The sequence below is a fragment of the Nuphar pumila genome, chromosome 12, assembly GCF_984573655.1.
Source record: "Nuphar pumila chromosome 12, dmNupPumi1.hap1.1, whole genome shotgun sequence".
NCBI lineage: Eukaryota > Viridiplantae > Streptophyta > Magnoliopsida > Nymphaeales > Nymphaeaceae > Nuphar > Nuphar pumila.
The window spans coordinates 23,880,392-23,903,169 of record NC_143260.1 but is presented as its reverse complement, the minus strand read 5'-3'; the positions used below and the strand labels follow the sequence as shown (position 1 = coordinate 23,903,169).

At 38.0% G+C, this 22,778-nt stretch overlaps 1 protein-coding gene across 1 annotated transcript in view; it reads right to left on the bottom strand.

The window, feature by feature from the left end:
* Nucleotides 1-21,447, bottom strand: part of LOC149820326 (CwfJ-like family protein / zinc finger (CCCH-type) family protein) — a 65,408-nt gene extending 43,961 nt beyond the window's left edge. Inside the window, exons 1-5 of the mRNA XM_089983408.1 lie at nucleotides 21,297-21,447; nucleotides 20,955-21,228; nucleotides 17,896-18,023; nucleotides 17,574-17,695; nucleotides 14,591-14,708 (exon numbers count right to left, since the gene is read on the bottom strand). Coding sequence (XP_089839534.1) covers nucleotides 14,591-14,708; nucleotides 17,574-17,695; nucleotides 17,896-18,023; nucleotides 20,955-21,228; nucleotides 21,297-21,380 — 726 coding nt within the window. The 5' untranslated portion in view covers nucleotides 21,381-21,447. The remainder of the gene's footprint in view (nucleotides 1-14,590; nucleotides 14,709-17,573; nucleotides 17,696-17,895; nucleotides 18,024-20,954; nucleotides 21,229-21,296) is intronic.
* Between the last annotated feature and the right edge of the window lie 1,331 nt (nucleotides 21,448-22,778).

Sequence of the window (22,778 nt, the reverse complement as noted above, 5' to 3'; positions counted from 1 at the left end):
CAAATGTCGATAATACACATATTTTAACAAGGGTCTAAGTGGGCTTATAAGATCAAGTATAAACCTGATGGGAGCATTGAACGACACAAAGCAAGACTTGTTGCACGTGGTTTCACTCAAGAATATGGTCAGGATTATGATGAGACTTTTAGTCATGTCGTCAAGATAGGGACAATTCGCATTATATTATCCCTAGTTGTTCACCACAAATGGACATTGAGCCAGATGGATGTGAAGAATGGTTTCCTTCATGGGGCCCTTAAAGAAGAAGTTTATATGGAACAACCACCTGGATATGCGGAAGGAGATCCTGAGGCATATGTCTGCAAATTGAAGAGAACTCTTTATGGTTTAAAACAAGTATCATGGTCCTGGTTTGATAGTTTTTCTCTCAAAGTTCAGAATCTTGGTTTTTGCAGATGCACTCTTGATCACTCACTCTTTATATTCAGGGATGAGCATACAATCACATTCTTATTGATTTACGTAGATGACATAATTATCACGGGCAACTCTTACAGTCATATCCAGACAGTCAAGGAATTCTTAAGTCAGCATTTTAAAATGAAGGACCTTGGAGAACTGAGATACTTCCTTGGAATAGAAGTTGACAGGAAAGACAATGTGTTGACCCTGACACAACATAAATATACTCTTGACTTGTTAAGTAGAGCGGGAATGAAAGATTGCAAGCCTTTAGCTACTCCCAGCGTTTTACAGCAGAAGTTGAGCTCCAACGAAGGAGACTTATATGATGATCCCAGCAGATACTGAAGTATAGTCGGAATGCTCAAGTATCTTACCTTCACTAGACCTGACATTGTCTATTTTGTAAATCAAGTATCTCAATTTATACATGAACCTCGAATTGGGCACATGGATGCAGTTAAACGGATAATGAGATACTTAAAGGGTACGGTGGGAGATGGACTTGTTTATAAGAGGAATCTTATAGATAATGGGGCTCATAAAATTTTTATCTATACTGATGCGGACTGGGCAGGAGATCCAGATGAGAGAAGGTCAATTTCAGGCTATTGTATATTTCTTGGCAGCAACATTGTGTCTTGGAGTAGTAGAAAACAGAAGGTTGTTGCCAGATCTAGTACTGAGGCTGAATATCGTTCCATGGCAGCAGCCACAGCAGACGCTACGTGGGTTAGACACTTGCTAATAGAATTGGGTGAATCTATCTTAAGATCATTATTATTGTGTGACAATCAAAGTGCGATAAATAATTTTTTTAATCCAATTCATCATAGTCGCACTAAAAACATCGAGATAGATCAACATTTTGTCAGGAAAAAGGTTGAAGAGAAAGAAATTGAGCCATATTATGTTCGCACTGAAGATCAAGTGGCTGATATGTTTACAAAAGGGCTGACCAAACACAATTTTTGGTTCTTAAAAGGCAAGTTGTCCAGGATTCGAGATCAAGCACAACTTGAGAGAGGCTGTTAAGATGACAAGATATGGTTCTGGATCCACGTTTGGTCCAGATCCATATATTATGTTTTGTATTTTGCACATGCTTATTTTGCACATACTTGTATTTTATGTTTATAATCAAGGATATTATTATCCATAATGTTTTGTAAAGTATTGTATATAATTACAGTTTCTAGGTCACGATGGATGACCATTCTGCGCAGCCTCTTGTCTCCTCTCATCTGTCTTCTGCTGATAGTTAAAACGTGGCTGAAACTCTGAGTTCAAACAGGAACATCATTAGATGTTGAAAGTATGGGAAATCTTGAAAAAGTTTTTGGTCAAAACAAAGAATTTTATATTCCAAAAATTAGAATCATTCTAAAACTTAATTTAAATCTTTTTTTTGTTTCTCAAATTACTGATTTTGGATATAGTGTCTTTTTTTCACCAACCAATTGTTATGTGCAAGATCTCCAGTCTGAGAAGCGGATTGGGCAAGGCCATAGAAGAGGGGACCTATATTACATGAATTTTTTATCTTTGTCATCCAAATCTTTTTATAATCACGTTCAATCTAAAGATCTTGAGACTTGGCACAAAAGGCTTGGTCACCCTAGTATTTTCAAGTTGTATCTTTTCCCTTTTTGAAAAAAAATTGTAATGAAAAGACATTTACTTGCAATGATTGTATCATTAAAAAAATGCATCCTCTTCTGTATCCACATAGCAATTTTATTTCCAAAAGATCATTTGAACTAGTGCATTCGAATGTATGGGGACCGACACCCGTTATGTATAAAGGAGAATATTCATATTATGTCGTCTTTATTGATGATTTTACTAGATACACATGGGTTTACTTTATCAAAAACAAATCCGATGTATTTTTCATCTTTAAAGAATTTCTTCTTATTCAAAATCAAATTCAACACAACATAGTCATTTTTAGATCCGATTCTGGAGCAGAATAAATGTCATAAGAATTTTAAAACTATCTTAAACTAAATGACATTATACATCAAAGATCTTGTCCAAAAACTCCCCAACAAAATGGTCTTGTCGAGAGAAAACATAGGCATCTTATTGAAACAACGACTCTTCTTGTTCAAAAAGTAAGCATCTTATTGAAATGATTCTTCTTGTTTCTAAAAGTGTTCCAAATAACTTTTGGGCCGAAGCCACTCTTATCGCAACTTATCTCTTAAATCAAATGCCTTCATCTTCCTTAAAAAATGTTTTTCCCTTTGAAAAATTATTCAAAATATCTCTGGATTTTAAAAAATTGAGGATTTTTTGTTGTAAGTGCTTTGTTCTTTTTTAAGTACAAGATAAACGTTCACCAAAAGCTTTTGAATGTGCTTTTATTGGATATGGTGAAAATAAAAAAAAGTTATAAATGTTATGATATTCAAACTAACAAACTCTATGTTTCAAGAAATGTGACCTTTCTTGAAGAGCAGAATGGTTTTGAAATTCAAAAATCTAAAGAAGAAATTGACTATTCTTTCCTATTTGACTTGTTACCTAGAAATAAGTTTAAAAGTGATTTAATTTGTGATGACAATTCTTATCAAAATGATGATTTGTCACATCAAAAATGTTGATTCTCGCAATGAGAATCCTAATAATATGCATGTGTACTCGGCGTGAGGGCAATGAACATCAAAGTGTTTTTGATATATACTCTCAAAACATCTCTTTAGAAGATCAAGTTGAAGAAACCCAACCTAGGTGATCTTCTAGGAATGGTAGACCTCCTAAAAAATTTGTGTCGTATGATTCCTTTTCTCCAAATTATAGAACTTGTCTAATGATGATACATTCATATCATGAGCCTTTCAATTTTAAAGAGGCTGAGCAACATCCACATTAGGTTGATGCTATGAGACTTGAACTAGAAGCACTCAACAAGGCTAACACTTGGACCATCGTAAGTTAACCATTAGGAAAAAGAGCTATTGGATGTAGATGGGTGTATAAGGTCAAAACCAAGAGCAATGAGACATTAGAAATATAAAAAGTTAGGTTAGTTGCTAAAGGATATGCACAAGAATATGAAATAGATTATAAGGAAACCTTTTCCCCAGTTGCTATGATGACCAGTATAAGAACCTTGATAGCTTTAACATCTATTAAACAATGGTCTGTCTATCAACTAGATGTTAAAAATGAGTTTTTAAATGAGAATCTTTGTGAAGAAGTATTTATGGATCCTCCGTCGGGTTTTAAGATTACAACAACAACAACTACGCCTTCATCTCAAAACAATTGGGGTCGGCGATATGAACCAAAATAGAAAATCATTCTGGGTCTTTCACATGAATCCTTCTCCTCCAATCATTTCTATCCAATGTCATGTCCTCGGTGAGGTTCAAAGCATTCATATCCTTTCCTATCATCTTCATCCAAGTCTTCTTAGGCCTACCCCGACCTCTTTTAACTAATATATTTTCCCATTTCTCCATCCTTCTAACTGGAGCATCATTAGGCCTTCGCCGAATATATCCAAACCATCGTAAATGATTCTCTATCATCTTATTTTCAATGGATGCAACGCCTACCTTCTTACGTATCTCCTCGTTTCGAATCTTATCTTTTATTGTATTTCCACACATCCATCTAAGCATACGCATCTCAGCTACACTCATTTTTTTAATATGATGTCTCTTGGCAGCCCAACATTCTGTACCATATAGTAAAGCGGGCCTAATTGTCGTCCTATAAAACTTTCCCTTCAACCGCAATGATATTCTACGACCGCATAACACTCCAGTTGCACTTTTCCATTTCATCTACCCAACCTTTATCCTAAGATTTACATCTCCATCAATTTCTCCATACTTTTGAATGATAGATCCCAAATATTTGAAACAGTCATCCACCGGTATTTCTTGTTCACCAAGCTTCACTACACTCCCATCACTACTTTGTTGCTTACTAAACCGACATTTCATATATTCTGTCTTACTCTTACTCAACTTAAAACCTCTTGCTTCCAATGTTTGTCTCCATAATTCTAACTTAGCATTAACCCCAGCTCTAGACTCATCAATCAAAACAATATCATTAGAAAACAGCATACACCACGGCACATTTTCTTGAATTGATCTCGTAAGCTCATCCATCACTATAGCAAATAGGAAAGGGCTTAATGCAGATCCTTGATGTAACCCAACCGTTATAGAAAAATTGGTTGTCACCCCTCCACAAGTGCAGACATTGGTTACTATCGTACATATCTTTAATTATACTAATATACTTGAGAGAAACACCTTTCTTCATCATTGTCCACCAGAGAACATCCCTAGATATTCTATCGTATGCCTTCTCCAAATCAATAAAAACCATATGCAAATCTTTGTTCCTCTCTGTATATCTCTCAATAAGTTGTCTAAGAAGATGTATAGCTTCCATAGTTGATCTTCCAGGCATAAAACCAAATTGATTCTCCGATATCATGACAACCTTCCTCAACATATACTCAATTACCCTCTCCCAAAGTTTCATAGTATGACTCATGAGTTTTATATCACGATAGTTTGTGCAATCTTGTATATCACCCTTATTCTTATATAGAGGCACCAAAGTTCTCTTCATCCACTCATTAGGCATCTTATTTGTCCGCCAAAACTTGTTAAAAAGATTTGTCAACCATTCTAAACCTTTCTCACCCAAGCATTTCCAAGCCTCGATAGGTATACCATCTGGGGCAACTGTCATTTTTTATTTCATTTTCTTCAAAGCCTCTGCAATTTTTTTCTTTTGAATCTTGCGCATGAAGTCACGATTCATCTCATGAAAAGGAATGGAGAAGTCTCCAAGATCCTGAGCATGACTTCCATTAAATAGCTTATCAAAATAATCTTTCCATCTCTCCTTTATCTCCTCATTTTTGACAAAAACCCTTTGTGTTTCATTTTTGATACATCTAACCATACCCAGATCCCTCAATTTCCTATCTCTCATCTTTGCAAGCCTATAAATATCCTTCTCGCCCTCTTTGGTATCCAACTTGTCATAAACCTCCTTATATACCTTATCCCTCGCGTTTTGAACTATTTTTTTAGCTTCCTTCTTTGTTATCATATACTTCTCCAAATTCTCATTATCACGACTCTTAGATTTCTATAACACTCTCTTTTAACCTTAATAGCTAATTTGATATCCTCGTTCCACCATGATGTATCCTTACCTAGCGATGTACCGCCTTTAGACTCACCCAATACCTCCTTAGCCACATTTCTCATGTCACCCGCTATCTTATTCCACATTGATTCTGAATCCTCCTTAGACACCAATCAACTTCCTTAACTAACTGCTCTACAAACATATATGTACATACTAATAATACATAAAACTATAATTTAACACACACAACACATTGTTGAATAGTTTAATTAATATGTTGGTGTATTATATGTATTACTTGTCTCTTGTGCAGACCCTCTTTTATGTACATAACATTATTTATTTGGGGTACTCTTGTAAATTTGTCAGGTGGTTACAGAGTCAACATATTTTGCCTTTTTCTGTCCTCAAGAGGCTCGAGCTCGACTCTCTTTATCATGTATACTCTCTTCAGTTTACTTTATAATGAAGTTTCCCCTTTAGCTCTCTTTGTATTGCTCTTTCATCTTCTTCCTCTAGTGATTGTCAACTCTGATATGGTATCTGAGCCACATCACAGCAGCAAGGATTGAAGCAACTAGGGAAGGAGTCTGGGATCAAATTCATCGACCTGCAGTTCTGGGAGTCTCTATGGTGATGCCAATAGTGACATCATCACCTGACCAGGAGAGAGCTTAGATTGTTATTTTGAGTTGGGGTTTTTGTAGTTCGTGACTTTAGGAATCTATCAAATCAGGTTTGAGATAGCTAATGGGTTAGGGCCTAAAACCTTGACCCAAACCAGGCCCATTGCCCACCCATACTTGCTACCGTTCTTTTTCGCTTACTAGACCAAGAGACCAAATGTCTTCCTAGAAATACTCCTTAACCTGTAATTGAACTTCTCGTGGAAGGATCTCAATCTGCATCTGAATATGTGATCACTACAAAGCTCATTTAATTAGTATGCTTCATTGATTTGGAGTATACAAGACCATCGGTTACCATGCCCTTGATGTATCTAAGGATTATCTTAACAGCATGCATATGACTTCGTCTAGGAGCATGCATAAACTGTGATACCGGGTTAACATAGGACAGATCGGGTTGTGTGAAGGTAAGATATTAAAGTGCTCTTACTATGCTTCCGAATCTTTTTGGAGAGGCAAATTATCACCCTCACTTTCTTCATGCAGTTTTGTATTCAATGTCATTGGCGTCCTGGCAGGCTTACATCCTAATTGCAAAAGACCCTAGGCATATTTACTTTGCGTAGGAATCAAGGAATTAGTTGTCTTGTCCACCTTAACACCAAGAAAATACATGAAAACACCAAGATCTTTTATGTGGAACTTATCATGCAAGAAGATCTTAAGATCTTGAATACGAGACAGACTACTTCCTGTGATAATTATATCAACGTAAACAAGAATCAGTGTTATATCACAATCATCAAAGTGAGTGAATAAAGAATAATCACATTGACTACGTGTGAAGCCAATGGATCTCACTCTTATGCTTGAAAGTTTCAAACCAAGCACTAGAAGCCTGCTTGAGCCCATAGATAGTTTTTCTTAATCTCAAGGTTATCTTTGCAACGTCGCCTTCCAGATAGCCAGGAGAATGTTTCATATACACATTTTCATACAAATCACCATAAAAAAACATGTTATTGACATCAAGTTGATACAACTACCAACCAAAAGTAACAGCAAGTGAAAGAATAACTGGCATAGTCTCCATTCTAATGACAGGACTAAAGGTTTCATCAAAATCAAGTTCATGCTCCTGAGTATATCTTTTGACAACTAATCTTGTCTTATACCTTTTGATGCGACCATCAGCCTTATACTTAATCTTATAGACTCATCTATATCCGACAATGTTTTTACCTATGGGTCTATCAACTACCTCCTAAGTGGCACACTCATAGAGAGAATTAATTTCCTTAATCATAGCAGCGTTCTTACATCAACAACAACAACTACGCCTTCATCCCAAAACAATTGGGGTCAGCAATATGAACCAAAAAAGAAATTCATTTTGGGTCTTCCACATGAATCCTTTTCCTCCAATCATTTCTATCCAACGCCATGTCCTCGGTGAGGTTCAAAGCATTCATATCCTTTCCTATCATCTCCATCCAAGTCTTCCTAGGCCTACCCCGACCTCTTTTAACTAATATATTTTCCCATTTCTCCAACCTTCTAACTGGAGCATCATTAGGCCTTCGCCGAATATGTCCAAACCACCGTAAACGATTCTCTCGCATCTTATTTTCAATGGGTGCAACACCTACCTTCTTACGTATCTCTTCGTTCCGAATCTTATCTTTTATTGTATTTCCACACATCCATCTAAGCATCCGCATCTCAGCTACACTCATTTTTTGAATATGATGTCTCTTGGCAGCCCAACATTCCGTACCATATAGTAAAGCGGGTCTAATAGTCGTCCTATAAAACTTTCCCTTCAACCGCAATGGCATTCTACGATCGCACAGCACTCCAGTAGCACTTTTCCATTTCATCCACCCAACCTTTATCCTATGATTTACATCTCCATCAATTTCTCCATACTTTTGAATGATGGATCCCAAATATTTGAAATAATCATTCACTGGTATATCTTGCTCACCAAGCTTCACTACACTCCCATCACTACTTCGTTGCTTACTAAACTGACATTCCATATATTCAGTCTTACTCTTACTCAACTTAAAACCTCTAGCTTCCAATGTCTGTCTCCATAATTCTAACTTAGCATTAACCCCAGCTCTAGACTCATCAATCAAAACAATATCATCAGCAAACAACATACACCACGGTATATTTTCTTGAATTGATCTCGTAAGCTCATCCATCACTATCGCAAATAGGAAAGGGCTTAAAGCAGATCCTTGATGTAACCCAACCGTTATCGGAAAATTGGTTGTCACCCCTCCACAAGTGCGGACATTGGTTACTACTCCTTCATACATATCTTTAATTATACTAATGTACTTGAGAGAAACACCTTTCTTCATCATTGTCCACCAGAGAACGTCCCTAGGTACTCTATCGTATGCCTTCTCTAAATCAATAAAAACCATATGCAAATCTTTGTTCCTCTCTCTATATCTTTCAATAAGTTGTCTAAGAAGATGTATAGCTTCCATAGTTGATCTTCCAGGCATAAAACCAAATTGATTCTCCGATATCATGACAACCTTCCTCAACCTAGACTCAATCACCCTCTCCCAAAGTTTCATAGTATGACTCATGAGTTTTATACCACGATAGTTTGTGCAATCTTGTATATCACCCTTATTCTTATATAAAGGCACCAAAGTACTCTTCCTCCACTCATTAGGCATCTTATTTGTTCACCAAATCAAGTTAAAAAGATTTGTCAACCATTCTAAACCTTTCTCTCCCAAGCATTTCCAAGCCTCGATAGGTATACCATCTGGGCCAACTGCCCTTCTTGATTTCATTTTCTTCAAAGCCTCTGCAATCTCTTTCTTTTGAATCTTGCGCATGAAGTCACGATTTATCTCATGAAAAGGAATGGAGAAGTCTCCAAGATCTTGAGCATGACTATCATTAAATAGCTTATCAAAATAATCTTTCCATCTCTCCTTAATCTCCTCATCTTTGACTAAAACCCTTTGCGTTTCATCTTTGATACATCTAACCATACCCAAATCCTTCGATTTCCTATCTCTCATCTTTGCAAGCCTATAAATATCCTTCTCGCCTTCTTTGGTATCCAACTTGTCATAAACCTCCTTATATACCTTAGCCCTCGCGTTTCGAACAACTTTTTTAGCTTCCTTCTTTGCTATCATATACTTCTTCAAATTCTCATTATCACGACTCTTACTTAGATTTCTATAACACTCTCTTTTAACCTTAATAGCTAATTCTTTTTCTTACATGCTTCAATAAAATTGCACAGTTCTTTTTCTTGACTGATAGATGCCACAAACAATTGAAAATCAATAGAGAAGGCATCATAACTTACCCACTTATTCGGTGGATAACGTGCCCTAGTGGATCTCCTCAATTGCACTTGTTGTCCAACAGTGTTAGAATGTGTTTCAGCTACCTCTTGAGGCTTGTCTACATTCTCTTTTGTTGTTGTTCCGTCGTCATTAAATTATTGAGTAGATTGTGGTTCGAGCTGCACCTTAGAATGCCTCTTGTAAACTAAGGGAAATTGTCGAAACTGTACTGAATGAGGATCTTTGTTAGGACCAGCAGTGAGTGGCCTGATTTCTTCATCCTGATCAATATTCAAACTATGTTGTGTGCTGAATTCACATTTCTGATCATCATTACAGCCGAACTGCACATTATTAATTGTTGGCCAAGTCTGCAATTCACTACAGATTGACGAAATCTGATCTGAAAGAGACCTACATGTTGTGGTTGATTGGATGTTGTTGAAGTTGATATTGGCCGAAATTTTATCAGACCTGAACTGATTTGTACTATGTTCCTCAGCAGAAACTGCACACTCATTTAAATTGAATATAACATGTCTGGAAATTACATGATGATTAGTTTCCAAATTTAAACACTTGTAACCTTTAAACTCATCCTCCTAGCCAACAAATTGATAGACTTGGGCCTTTGGAGCAAATTTGTTCCGAACCAAAGGCACGACAAATGGAATAGTTAGGATGTTTTCCAAACAATTTGAAGAAAAGTGTCACCATCCAACCCATCCAAAAGCATCTGATTAACAAGAAACACGGCGGTGTGGAAAGCTTCAGTCCACAAGTCTCTCCTTAATTTAGAATCAGCCATCATAGTAAGAGTCGTCTCAGCTACATGACGGTGTTTCCTTTCAGCAGTTTCGTTTTGAGTTGCAGTTCTTTGGCATTTGTCCACAATGTCATTATCACAATGATAGTCAACAAAATAATTTGAGGTGCATTTACCACCCCATCACTATGAAAAGCAAGAATTTTCCTAGACATAGGCTTTGAACTGTTTAAAAGACAACAAAAACATGATCCTTGGACTTCCGACATAAAATCCAAGTGTATCTACTGAAATCATCGACAAAAATAACATAGTACCTGGATTTAAAACAAGACATAACGGGTGCAAGTCCCCAAACATCAGAATGAACGAGTTCGAATGAGAATGTTCTTTTATTAGAATGTCCAAAAGGTAATTCATGACTCTTACAAATATAACAATTGTCACAAGAAATAAAAGACTTTGATTTTGTCTCTCAACTCAATGAGATTCTTATTACATAAAAGACTCAAGAACCCAGGATTACAATGACCTAACCTACGATGCCATAACTCAATATCACTAACAGGATGATCACCTCCAGACAAAAGCAACGAACACGAAGAAGATGACACTGCAAAATCTGATGATGACGAAACTTCACTCACCACATAAAGACCACATCTCTTCTCTTTAACGAGCATTTGCTTCGTGTGAAAGGACACACAAAAATAAAAGACAAAAAAAGGTAACATGAAAATTCATTTGATCGGCTATGTCACAGGGATTCGGCTAGCAGGGTGCCGCACCCGCGTCGACGCGACTCGACGCGGGTACGGGTGTGGTCAACCCGATCCTGGGTGCGTTGACCGCACCCAGGATCATTTCGATCCATTTTTGTTTGGAATTTTTTTTTAAAAAAAAAAATTGCCCTACGAAATGGGCTGCAGAATTTAAAAAAAAAAAATCTGGACAGCTGCTTGCTTTTGCTGCTCTTGTTTTATAAAGGGGCACTTGTGTCCACAACATCTGACGAGCTTTGTTGGCATCCCATGCTATTCCTGCCTCCAAACAATTAATTCACAGCGTTGGAAAACATACTGTTAACTTGGAAATGATGATCCATCTTCTTCAAAAATTAAAACCAAAATTCAAGAGCCTTTTGAAGTCTTTATGCTTCAACCAACCAAATCCTTTTTCGTCAAGGATTTTCTCTCTCCACAATAAATGATAATAAATGATAATGATGGTGGTAGAGTAGAGCCTTGGTGGCTATTAGCCTTGTGTAGACCTCTCTTTTCCACATGTCAAATCTAATAAATTTCTTTTAGCTATCATCTGTGTGCAACTGTATATAAAATGAAATTTGAAGAACCCTAGGCAGTGGCGTGGCAGTGGCGTCGTAGGCCTCGTGAAGACTCTCTCTCCAACAAACCATGTCAAACCTTTCGCTTATATTTTTTTTCGTGAAGACCAGGGAGTTTCAGACATGATTGAATCATGACAGTCAGCAGAACGCAGCAGGTTGGGTCGATCAGATTGCCAATCCTTTCGGTTCATCAATTTTGTCCCGTTGAGCTAAAGTACACAACAAGCAGAATGTGGGTAACAAGGCTTCAAACAAACACACCAGCAAAAAAAACTGAACCCCGACCGGCGTCGGGGGAACCCCCCAACCCCCCCCCCTCTCTCTCTCTCTCTCTCTCTCTCTCTCTCTCTCTCTCTCTCTCTCTCTCTCTCTCTCTATATATATATATATATATATATATATATATATACATTTTTGCCCCTGCCGCACCCCCGCACCCGCACCTGCACCCATGTGACATAGTTGATCGGACAATTGAGAAACAGAAATAAGGTTACGTTTATTATTAGGAGCAAGAAGAGTATTGGACAAATAAAGGGAACCAAAACTAGTATGGACCAAGACAGTGCCTATATAAGCGATGGGGCGATGTTTACCATCTTCTGTAACAATCTGACCCAATCCATGATAAGGCATAGCAAGTATGAATTTACCTGAGTCTCCTCTCACATGGTGTAGCTCCGGAATCAAGGTACCAAGTATTTTGAGAGGAGGAAGGGGTCTGCTGCCCTTTATTATTTTGCTTCACATATAAACCCATACGCTATGGATTCATAGATTGGGACTGCTTTAAATTCAATTGGCTGAACGCAGTGCTAAGAGCATCGTGATCCTAGTATGATGCTACTGACGCAGGATATGAAGGAGGTGCACGAACATGTGATGTCAAAATTCCTAAAGAAGCTGATTGTGGTCTCGAAACCTCAAAAGGGACTCCAAAAAGAGCTCAAAAACGTGTTGAAACAGGAACCATCAATGGATGATACGTGGGCACAAACTACCAATAACAATTTAAGCTAGTGTGCCACGTTTGCCACACATCTGACATGTGACATTACTATTCGGATGTGGTCCACCACCAAGAGTAGGCAGAATACCTACTCCTCTATCAAAAGAATTAGACCTACGATGTCCTCTGCCTCTGCCTCTGCCTCTACCTCCACGACCGGGTCTAGAATAATATTTGGTAAAGAGAACGTCATTGGATGGTTGATCCATATTCTTTTTAGAGGTGTTGTCAAGATCAAACATGGCTTCGTGATCCAATAACATGGAACACAACTAATCAAAAGGATGTCGTGGTCTTTGTCTTGAATATATGGTGACAAACATGTTGAATTTTGGCCCCAAACCCCGAAGGGTTTGCATACATATATCCTCATCAGCAACAGGCGCACCCATCGCTGCAAGCTGATCAGTGATAGACTTTACCTTAAGTAATCTATCACGTTAGAATCTCCTCTTGCGATCCTCCCAAATTCTCCTTTCAAATGATAGATTTTTAGTGTTGAAATCTGCTCAAACCAATGGTGTAGAATCTACCAAAGATCTCGAGCGCAAACACCTATGGGGATATGGAGCAAGACATCACTAGAGAGAGTAGTCGTGTTGTAGGCTGCAACAACTTGATCATTCTTGGACCATATAGGAAAATCTAGATTAAGCACAAGTTTAGGAGTCTGTTTGTCATCCTTTGATTCTGACTGCAATATGAACTCCGAAAGAACAAATAGAGTCTTGTCAAGATGCCCCATCAAATCATGGCTGCTGATAAAGGGAATGATTTGTTTCGTTCAAGTGACAAAGTTGGAAGAATCTAACTTATTAGAGACAAGTTGACTAAGGAAGAATTAATGGGAGAACTAAGAACTTAGAGAAACCGTGACAAGGAAGCTTGTCAAATCATGATTTTAAGGAAGAAAAGTCAAAGTAGACCAGAATTTGTAGGCCAATTTTTGACCGGAAAAGTCAAAAGTTATGATTTTTCTCTCTTTTTTTGGCCGATATATGCATTATTTTTTTGGCTGATCCCTTTTTTTTGTTTCTGCTGGTCGATAACAGCAGTTGTAGATCAGACTTGATTCTGCAGACCTTAAGCTGATGTCAGCCAAGAACAGATTTTTTTTTTTGGAACTCGCAGAGAATAGGAGGAGAAAGACGAATATGTAGAGAGTATAACAGATCATGCACACAAAATTTGCAAACAAATATGAGAAAAATAAAAGACAAAACAAGAAAGAATATGTAAAGGATCAAACAACGACAACCCAACAAAGAAGAATATTAATAAGAGAGAGAAAAAGGGACGATTCAAGAAAGAAGAAAAACTCAAAAGAACCCCTTTAGGATTAGGTTTTTTTATGAAAAACAATGGATAGGATTTTTTTTTGAGAAACGATAGAAGATTTTCTTTTTTTTTAGGAAACAATGAATAAAAACAAGATAGGGAGAAGAAAGATCAATCCTACCAGCAAGCTTTGATTTGACGAGGTGCTTATTCTCAGCCCCGCTCTGATACCATGTCAGATTTCGTGGAGTTGCAGTCTTTGGGAAGTGTGCCTGAGATATCTTGTGAAAGAAGAAAGAAAAGAGAGAGAAAGTAGAAAGGAATCAATTGGTCGTTCCTCTATGAATGTGAGAGGACGCCCTATGTGCCTTTTATATATGTCATAACATTATGGTACAAAAATACCCTTACAGAGAAACATAATTACAATAGGACTGATATAAGATAAATAACTAAACTGCCCTCACAGGACGTCACCTCTATCCTTAACAGCTATTTGAAAAAAATCTCAGGAATACAACTAATCCATAATTGATTTAATAGAAACTTGCATCAGAAGAAAGTAATTTCTTGGTATTACAATTAAGGTGGCAAAGAATAATGAATTGGTGTACGGTAATATCAAAGCAACAAAAAGATCAGAAAAATAAATGAATGGAAAAGAACCTGTTTAGAGTTGTTTCCAACAGCTGCAAGGCCAAGAAACCGTGTCACGTGTACAGCTGCAACATTAGTGTAGGGTTCTCTTGCATAGAACACACCTTTTGTACCTGCTATGTGATAGCTATTGCAGATGACTCTGTTAGAGTTAGGCAAATGAGTGAAATAACACATTACAACAACAGTAACACAGACGGAAAGATGAACATGTGAGTTTGCTTTTGTATGTCAGACAAAGAGAGAGAGAGAGTTGGGGGACCCTCAACCAGGTCAAAATGTACAGGTTTTTTGTGAAGTTGAAAATATGAACTTTCAAGGTTATAACTTGGTCCTGTTACGTGTCTAATTAGTTAATGGATATATCTATGCATGTAGATAGATGGATGGGCATGTCACATGCATATGCATGAATGTGACCCATATAGCATATAATAAGTTAGTCTAATGTTGTTTTCTTTAAATTAGCTCAAACAAACATACATATTAACTTTAAACATGCATGCTTTAATGTCTAATTCTTCGGTTGCAGAGGCTGTTCAACATTAGTGACCCACAACCCAGTGCATGGGTCAAAGGTTGCAGGTGTTGACCTAAAGTAGAGGATATGCTAACAAGGTTCAGCCCAATCATTGAAAGTCAGCAGGGTAATTCAATGTTATTCTAGTGAAATAAGAATTCTTCTTGGCAGACAAATATATGGACACAACTGTTTACTGACTAAACAAAAAGTAACCATCCCGCTCAAGGTATGGTGAGTTATTGTGACGTGGAAAGAGAATTCCAGGTATAAACAAAAGTAAAACAGAAACAGAACTTGACCTAGGAGAATAGCAAAGAAGAGGATGAGGAATCGAACAAGCAAAGTATGTTCGAAAAGGCAAAACGATGAATGCTGGATTAGCTACTTTGGATACCATAATAAGCCTCAAAATCACTTAGTGGAAAAAGAGAAAGATAGAGGTGGGAGATTTAGCTGAAATAAAAGAATCATCGATCAAGTACATGTAAATGCAACCAACATATTATAAGAATGCCAATCATTTTGCATACTCCCAATGAACATAATTATAATGCGTAGATCACAGAGAGAAAGTATCACATATATAACCTATGTCACAGGGATTCGGCCAACCAGATGCCGCACCCACGTCAACGCGACACGACACAGGTGCGCATGCGGGTGCGGCACCCGGTGCGGTCAACCCGACCCTGGGTGCGGTCAATGCACCTAGGGTCATATATGTCCAACTTTTGGGCTTTAAAAAAAAATCGCCCGATGAAATGGGCTGAGGAGAGGAGGATTAGGGCAAAATTCCTCCCAACCTCTCCTCCCAACCCCGACGTTGACGACAACTTCGAGCTACCACCGAAGTCTGGTACGTATTTTGTCTCTCTCATTCTCTCCTTCAATCTCTCTCTCTCTCCCCTCGTCTCTCAATCTCTCTCTCCTCGTAATACGCTGGTTCTACCCACTTTCTTGTTCTCAGCTCAAAATCACAGTTTTTGGGTGTTTTTTCTCACATTCAACACCATAGATGTGATATATAGTTTTTGTTTAGTGAGAACCGGCTTTTGGATCACCCGAATCTAACCTGTATACAGGTTTTCCGGTGATTCAAGAATCAAAATCAATGGCTATGAAGTATGAAGGTATCAGTTTTTTTTGCTCATAAAAACATTTTTTCATCAAAAAATCATCATCCAAGAGTTGATTCTCACTAAATCGAGCATGCTAAACACATCTAATGGTTCAGATCTATCATAAGACACTTCAAAACTATGGGGCAGAATGGGGCAAAACGAGAAATGAGGCCTCATATGTTCAGTTATCATATATATATATATATATATATATATATATATATATATATATATATATATATATATATATATATATATATATATATATATATATATATATATATATTGGATTCCTTTAAAACTCTTATTTACATGTGTTCTATGTCACATGGGTGCAGGTGCGGGTGCGACACGGGTGCAGCGCAATTTTAAAAATTTTGGACACGAGGACTCGGCTATATATATATTTTAAAAAAAAGTGCACAGTCTGCACTGTGACTGTGCACAACACAGTCACTGTGCACAGTGCACAGCACAGTCACTGTGCACTGTGACTGTGCACAGCACAGTCTCTTTTTATATATATATATATATTAAAAATATATTAAAAAATCAATTTTTTTAGTTTTTTCACCTTAAAAATGAACGAATATAGACTCGGTCAATGTTGACCGAGTCCAAAACAAGGACGGACTCGGCCTCGATTCGTTGACCGAGTCCGGACCGTGTCCTAAGCTGCACCCGTGTCGGGGCGTGTCGACTCGGGTGCGGCGCCTCCCTAGCCGAGTCCGTGTGACTTAGCATGTGTTTAATGCTTAATCCAAACCTGTAGATATGTTTATAATTGCTTACTCACTAAGCAACATGCTTTGGACTGAATTAATTTAACAAGAAATAGATAATATTTAAAAAATAATAAATAGTATTTTTTGTTATAATTTTGTCATTTGAAAATATCACTAATTTATCGCAATATTTTGAAAATGTGGGTTATATATTTATTTATTTATTTATTTATTTATTTATTTTTATTTTTGCCCTCCCGCACCCCCGCACCCAAGTTTTTTTAAAGTGCCGCACCCGCACCCATGTGACATAGTATATAACTAAAGAAAATAAACTTGTTCAAAATAGGATAACAGCAAAGAGAGGTTTTCAAATTGAGAAATGATACAAATTAACATACAGCTGTTTCCTTTCTGATAAACAGTTTTGCATTTTACCTAAAACAGACACCAATTTATAGTTGCAGATTCAGTTATATAATTTCAAAGGAAAATGCTGCCAGTTTGCATATTTTCCTTTTCCCTTTCCCCCAACAAACAAGGTTTTCACTCTCAATATTAATAAGTTGAATAAATGATGCTGAAATCATGACAATTGACAAATATGTCAGAAAGTCGCATACCGAGGCTTGAGTTCTGCAGCCAACTCTGATACAAGGGCATCAGTACCTGAGGAGGACAAGACATCTGGAGAAGCATTGGAAGTATCAGCTCTGTTAAAAATGCCTTCTGGCCATTCATTCGTGGTTGTTAGTCAAGGTAAACAAAAGTTGCATAAGTTGCTTGACAGATCAAGCTAACAGCAATTAGATTCAATTTAAATTTTCTGCAGTTTCAGATAGATAAGAGAAGAGGAAGTTCCATCATTTTTAAACTAGAAGAAGCAACAGCTTTTTGCGGTCTATAGGCAAACATATTTCTATTAATGAGATAAAAAGGATATGTTAGGAACAGGTCAATGAGGTTGGGTTCTTCAGCTAAAGCTCGCAAGGCATCAGTATCATCTTCATTATATACCCCAGTTGGCTGACCATTAGATGAGCGTCTTCCAGACAAGTAAGCTATATCTATGCCTACAGAAAGGCACATTGAAAGAATGATCAAACATACAAAATACAAATATTCGTTAAAAAGGAAGGACTTCAAACAAACCAGAAATTTAACATATCTGCCGCCATATGTGCATGAAATGACCAGAAATATCTATGGTCATGAAATGAAATTCAAGCAAACTAGAAAAAAAATACAATCCCAGATCAATTTAGCAGCTATCATGATATGAGCAGGAAATACTAGAAAACAAGGAACACAGAGTGTCATCAACTTGAACTACTCTCTCCTCCATAGTTGTACACTGTTTCTCACCGCAAACTCCAATGCCATCTCATGAGGACTAAGTTTCTTCATGTTGTCTTCAACATCAGAGATGAGATCAATATCTCTGCATGGGAGTTGGTCAGTTTGATATCCGCATAATTAGCTCTTACCACATTTTTCTGAAGGTAGGAGGATGAGAGATAGTGTACATCAAGAAGGTTTTGCACATTAGAATTTAGCTTCAGTGTGGTCTTCAATGCGGAGTTATTGAGATGAACGTTGTTGGCATCCAGGTGCTTGAGGATGCCATTCAAATACAGTTTGTCATCCATGTGTATTGTTTCATCTAACTCCTCCTTTAACTCTTCTATACTATCACTAGCCTTTCGGCACAATCCTGCAAGTTTTTTTTTACTTTTTCACCTTTTCAAATGGTTTGCGAAGGGCCCAACTTGGGGTTTATCTTCATTCAAAGAAAGCCTCTTGTAAAAAAAACTCTCAAGCCCTCAAGATCGAGCTCATATAGCATTCGTAGATAATGGTTTTTAACTAGATTTTAGAGTTTTCGTTTTTGTATGTACGCCTAATCATATAATATATTTGTACAATAAAAAAACATAAAAAATGTTTTAAGACCCCATGATGATTATAGTAACTTGCACTCTATGTTTTCAAAGGTGAAAAAAATTATTACATCTGAGATGTTGTAATAGCATTACACGGGAAAGGATTTGGTACCCTCGTGGGTAAGGAACTCCCAAGTTGGAACTCATAGTGAGAAGTTCTTTTGACCAAATCTAACCCGTGGTTGTATTCAGCATAGTTAAAATAGTAGAAATCGACTCTTGATTCACATTTTTCAATGTACAAATAGGATTTTATGAGGGTTAAAAATTTGGTGCATTGTAGACCATTGATTTCAACCACTGCAAAATCTCACATGCACATTAGAATATCATAATCCAGGCATCAATTTCTACTAACCCAATCATGTAGATCACATCTGGAGGGTCAGATGTGCAAAAAACGTTAAAAACTGAAAAATATTATAGTTTTTAAATAGGGGTTCCTTACCCATGGGGATAGCAAACATTAACAAATATTATAGTCGGACAACTTCAAATTTTTATCATTGAATTATAAAACAAATTCTTGCACACTTCTTAAACTCCTTATTTCTCACTTCCAACCATACATGAACCTAAAATCCTAACATTTGTTTTTACTTTTTTGGTAACCAGTGTAAAACTGCTTCCCTCATCGAGTTCATCGGCACACTCCCAACGTAGGCAGGGATGGACAGGAGTTGTAACCTGTCAATGGTGCGTACTGTGCTGAAAGCCAACCAACTCTTGTGCAGGGCACAAATGTGTCAACTCACATGAGACACTAATATTGATACCCCTGATTCTTTTGCAGGCTAATCAATTTTGCCTAATATTGTTTGGTTTTTTAATGTCGGCCAATGTTTTATACAATCTCTCTCTCTCTCTCTCTCTCTCTCTCTCTCTCTCTCTCTCTCTCTCTCTCTCTCTCTCTCTCTCTCTCTCTCTCTTTGTTTGTTTTGTATTTTCTTTGTCCCTTTGATGTACAAATCCAGCACAATTTCAATGAGCTTGTTCTTGAGGACTTGCAAGTTTGTTTTTACAAGAGACTTTCTTTGAATGAAGATAGGCCCCAAGTTGGTCCCCTATTTCACAACACAGTTGAAATTGTGAAGAAGATAAAAAAACTCACCAGATTGTACCAAAAGGCTGGCGATCATATAGAAGAGCTGAAGGAGGAGTTGGATGAATCATGAAACCATATGCATGGATAACAAACTGTATTTGAACGACATCCTCAAGCACCTGGATGAGAACAAGGTTAATCTCAATTACTCCGTGTTGAAGACCATGTTGAAGTCAAACTCTAACATGCAAAACCTTCTTGATGAACTCAAGGAAGCACACTATCTCTCCTCGCCCTACCTTCAAAGAAATGTGGCAGGAGCTAATTATGTGGATATCAAAGAGCCTAAATCTCATGAAGAGATCAATGATCTTAACTCCGATGTTCAAGACAACATGAAGAAACTTGGTCCTCATGAGATGGGGTTGGAGTATGCAGTGAGAAACAATGCACGCAACTATGGAGGAGAGAGTATCTGAAGCTGATGGCACTCGGTGTTTGGTTTGGTTCCTCTCCGCCGTTAGAAGTAGCGGCTATCATGATATTTTTTTATACTCAAAACTGATAGATTTGTCAATACATTATAAATAAATAATCAAAGCTCCCTTACCAATCCGTTCAGTTCTACACACAGTGTGGGGAGGGAAAATCAGAAAAAGGAGATCCTTCATTAAGTCATACAAATGCACAATATCAAGTGAAAAAATAATGATAACGAATTCTTCATCCTGAAAGAAAATAAATAAGCCTACTTATAATATGAATCTTCCATATAAAAATTACAACACAAAAAATTATTCACCAAGTGTTTAGGTGCTCAATTATTGCATAGGTTAAGCCACAATAATAACCACCATTTTCATTGCCCAAAACTGCATAGAGAAAAGGAACAAATTTGCCATTTGAACTAAACCGAGAATGGGGAAAGAAAAAAAGAAAGAAATTTGCACGCAACCCAAACAAAAGAGCTCCACAATGAAAAAGAAAGACGAGAAACAAATGAACGGTTGAAGCACCATGAAGAACGAATCGCCCGCTTCCCTTCAACCAGTAAAGATTGTGGCAGACCCTCACCCCGTCGGTCTTGAAACCTGAATTCGCGGGGTCGCCTGACGCTGCGGAGAGGACCTTTGCAGCACCGACGCCGTAGTCGCCGATGAAGTAGGTGGGTATCGGGACCTCGCGACGGCCTTCGACGAAGTCCATAAACTCGCTGAGGAGCTCAGAGTCGCCGGGGAAGAACTGCCCCACGCAGAGCAGGAAATCAAAGGGCCCATTTGATTTGTTCACCTGGAAAACAAAGAGAGTGATTTAGAGAGAGAGATTGCTTGGTTGGTTGGTGGTGGTGGTGGTGGTACCGCAGAGACACGCTTGAAGAGGGTGGGGAGGCGACCGAGCACGTCCCCGCACAGTAACACTCTGGGCGACGACGATGCCATCATCACCACGCAGCAGCAGCCAAACCCAACCCCCACAAAACCATCACTAACAAAAAACGAGACCGCCAACACACCTCTCAGGGACGGCAAAAAATCTCCATATCGGGATTTTCTCGGCCAAGTCTAATCTCACGATATTTAAAAAAAAAAATTGTTTTTATCAGAGAGTGTCAAGAAAATATTAATAAACAAAATGTTAAGGGCAAGGGCAGTATTTAACTTGCTCGTGCCAAAGCAAGGAGACTCCTTGTGGGGGCAGAGGGGTGTCACGGCCATGTGTTAAGGGTGTTTATGGTTTTCACACCATGTATTTTAAATTTAGTTTCATCTCCTCTCCCTCTTTAATATACTGACTTGGAGCAAGGAAGGATCTATCAATGGTTGAATTAGTTATGAGGGATGAGAGATTTGATGAAGACAAAGGCTGAACTTGAAGCTATGAGAAACATGACCAAAAAGAATAGAGCTTCAATCACAGAGACACGCGACGAGCGTACGTACGGCAGGTATAGCAAGTGAAACTAGGTCTCTAATCCTCTTATCCCAAGGATGGTTCTCTGTTTCTCATGGATATATATATATATATATATATATATATATATATATATATATATATATATAGAGAGAGAGAGAGAGAGAGAGAGAGAGTATGATCAAACCCCCTTCCCCATCCCGTCGAGCAAACATCTGACGCTTATTTTGTGCAAAATCAAGGGCATTCTCGTTGGGGAGGTACGCAATGTTGGGTGACTTGGCCAGCGTGGCTGCAACCTCCCCAGATGCCTTAATCCTCTGTGGCTCGATGAGCCTCATCCCAACAATTGGTGTCGGAAATGAGCCTGGTGGCCTCGCTCTTGCCCTCAGCACAAATGACGGTGGTGCAGCACTCCTACTTGGCCTTGGAGATTACGAACCTGGAGCTTTCAGCCTCCTGCTGGGTGACCTATTTCTACTCGACGGCCCTGGAGAACTCAAATTTTATGCAAATTGAGGAAATTAACTCCACGAGAATCTTTGATTTGTTCACAAAATCTCTAATTTTTTATCATTTTCTGTTCTTTTGAGATTTCAGAACTCTCTCTGTTGGGATAAGCCACGATGTGCGGCAGTTACCCACGCTTTTGGTAACTTTCCCTTTTGGTGTTTCTTCCGAATAAACATACAGGGAGGGAACGGTTATGCTAACCGATCCCCTGCTGCAGCTATAAAGAGGGTATCCATGAGCCACCCTGGATAAGCGAGCATGAAGAGAAAAACATAGAAAAGAGTTAAGAAAAAAGAAATTTACCTTTCTCTGAGTTTTTCGACTAAAGAGAGAAAGAAGAATCTTGTTCACTGACTGTTGAAGAAGCCTGCACTCATTGGAGGGCTGCAGTTCGACTGAGGAGTGAAGCTTATCCC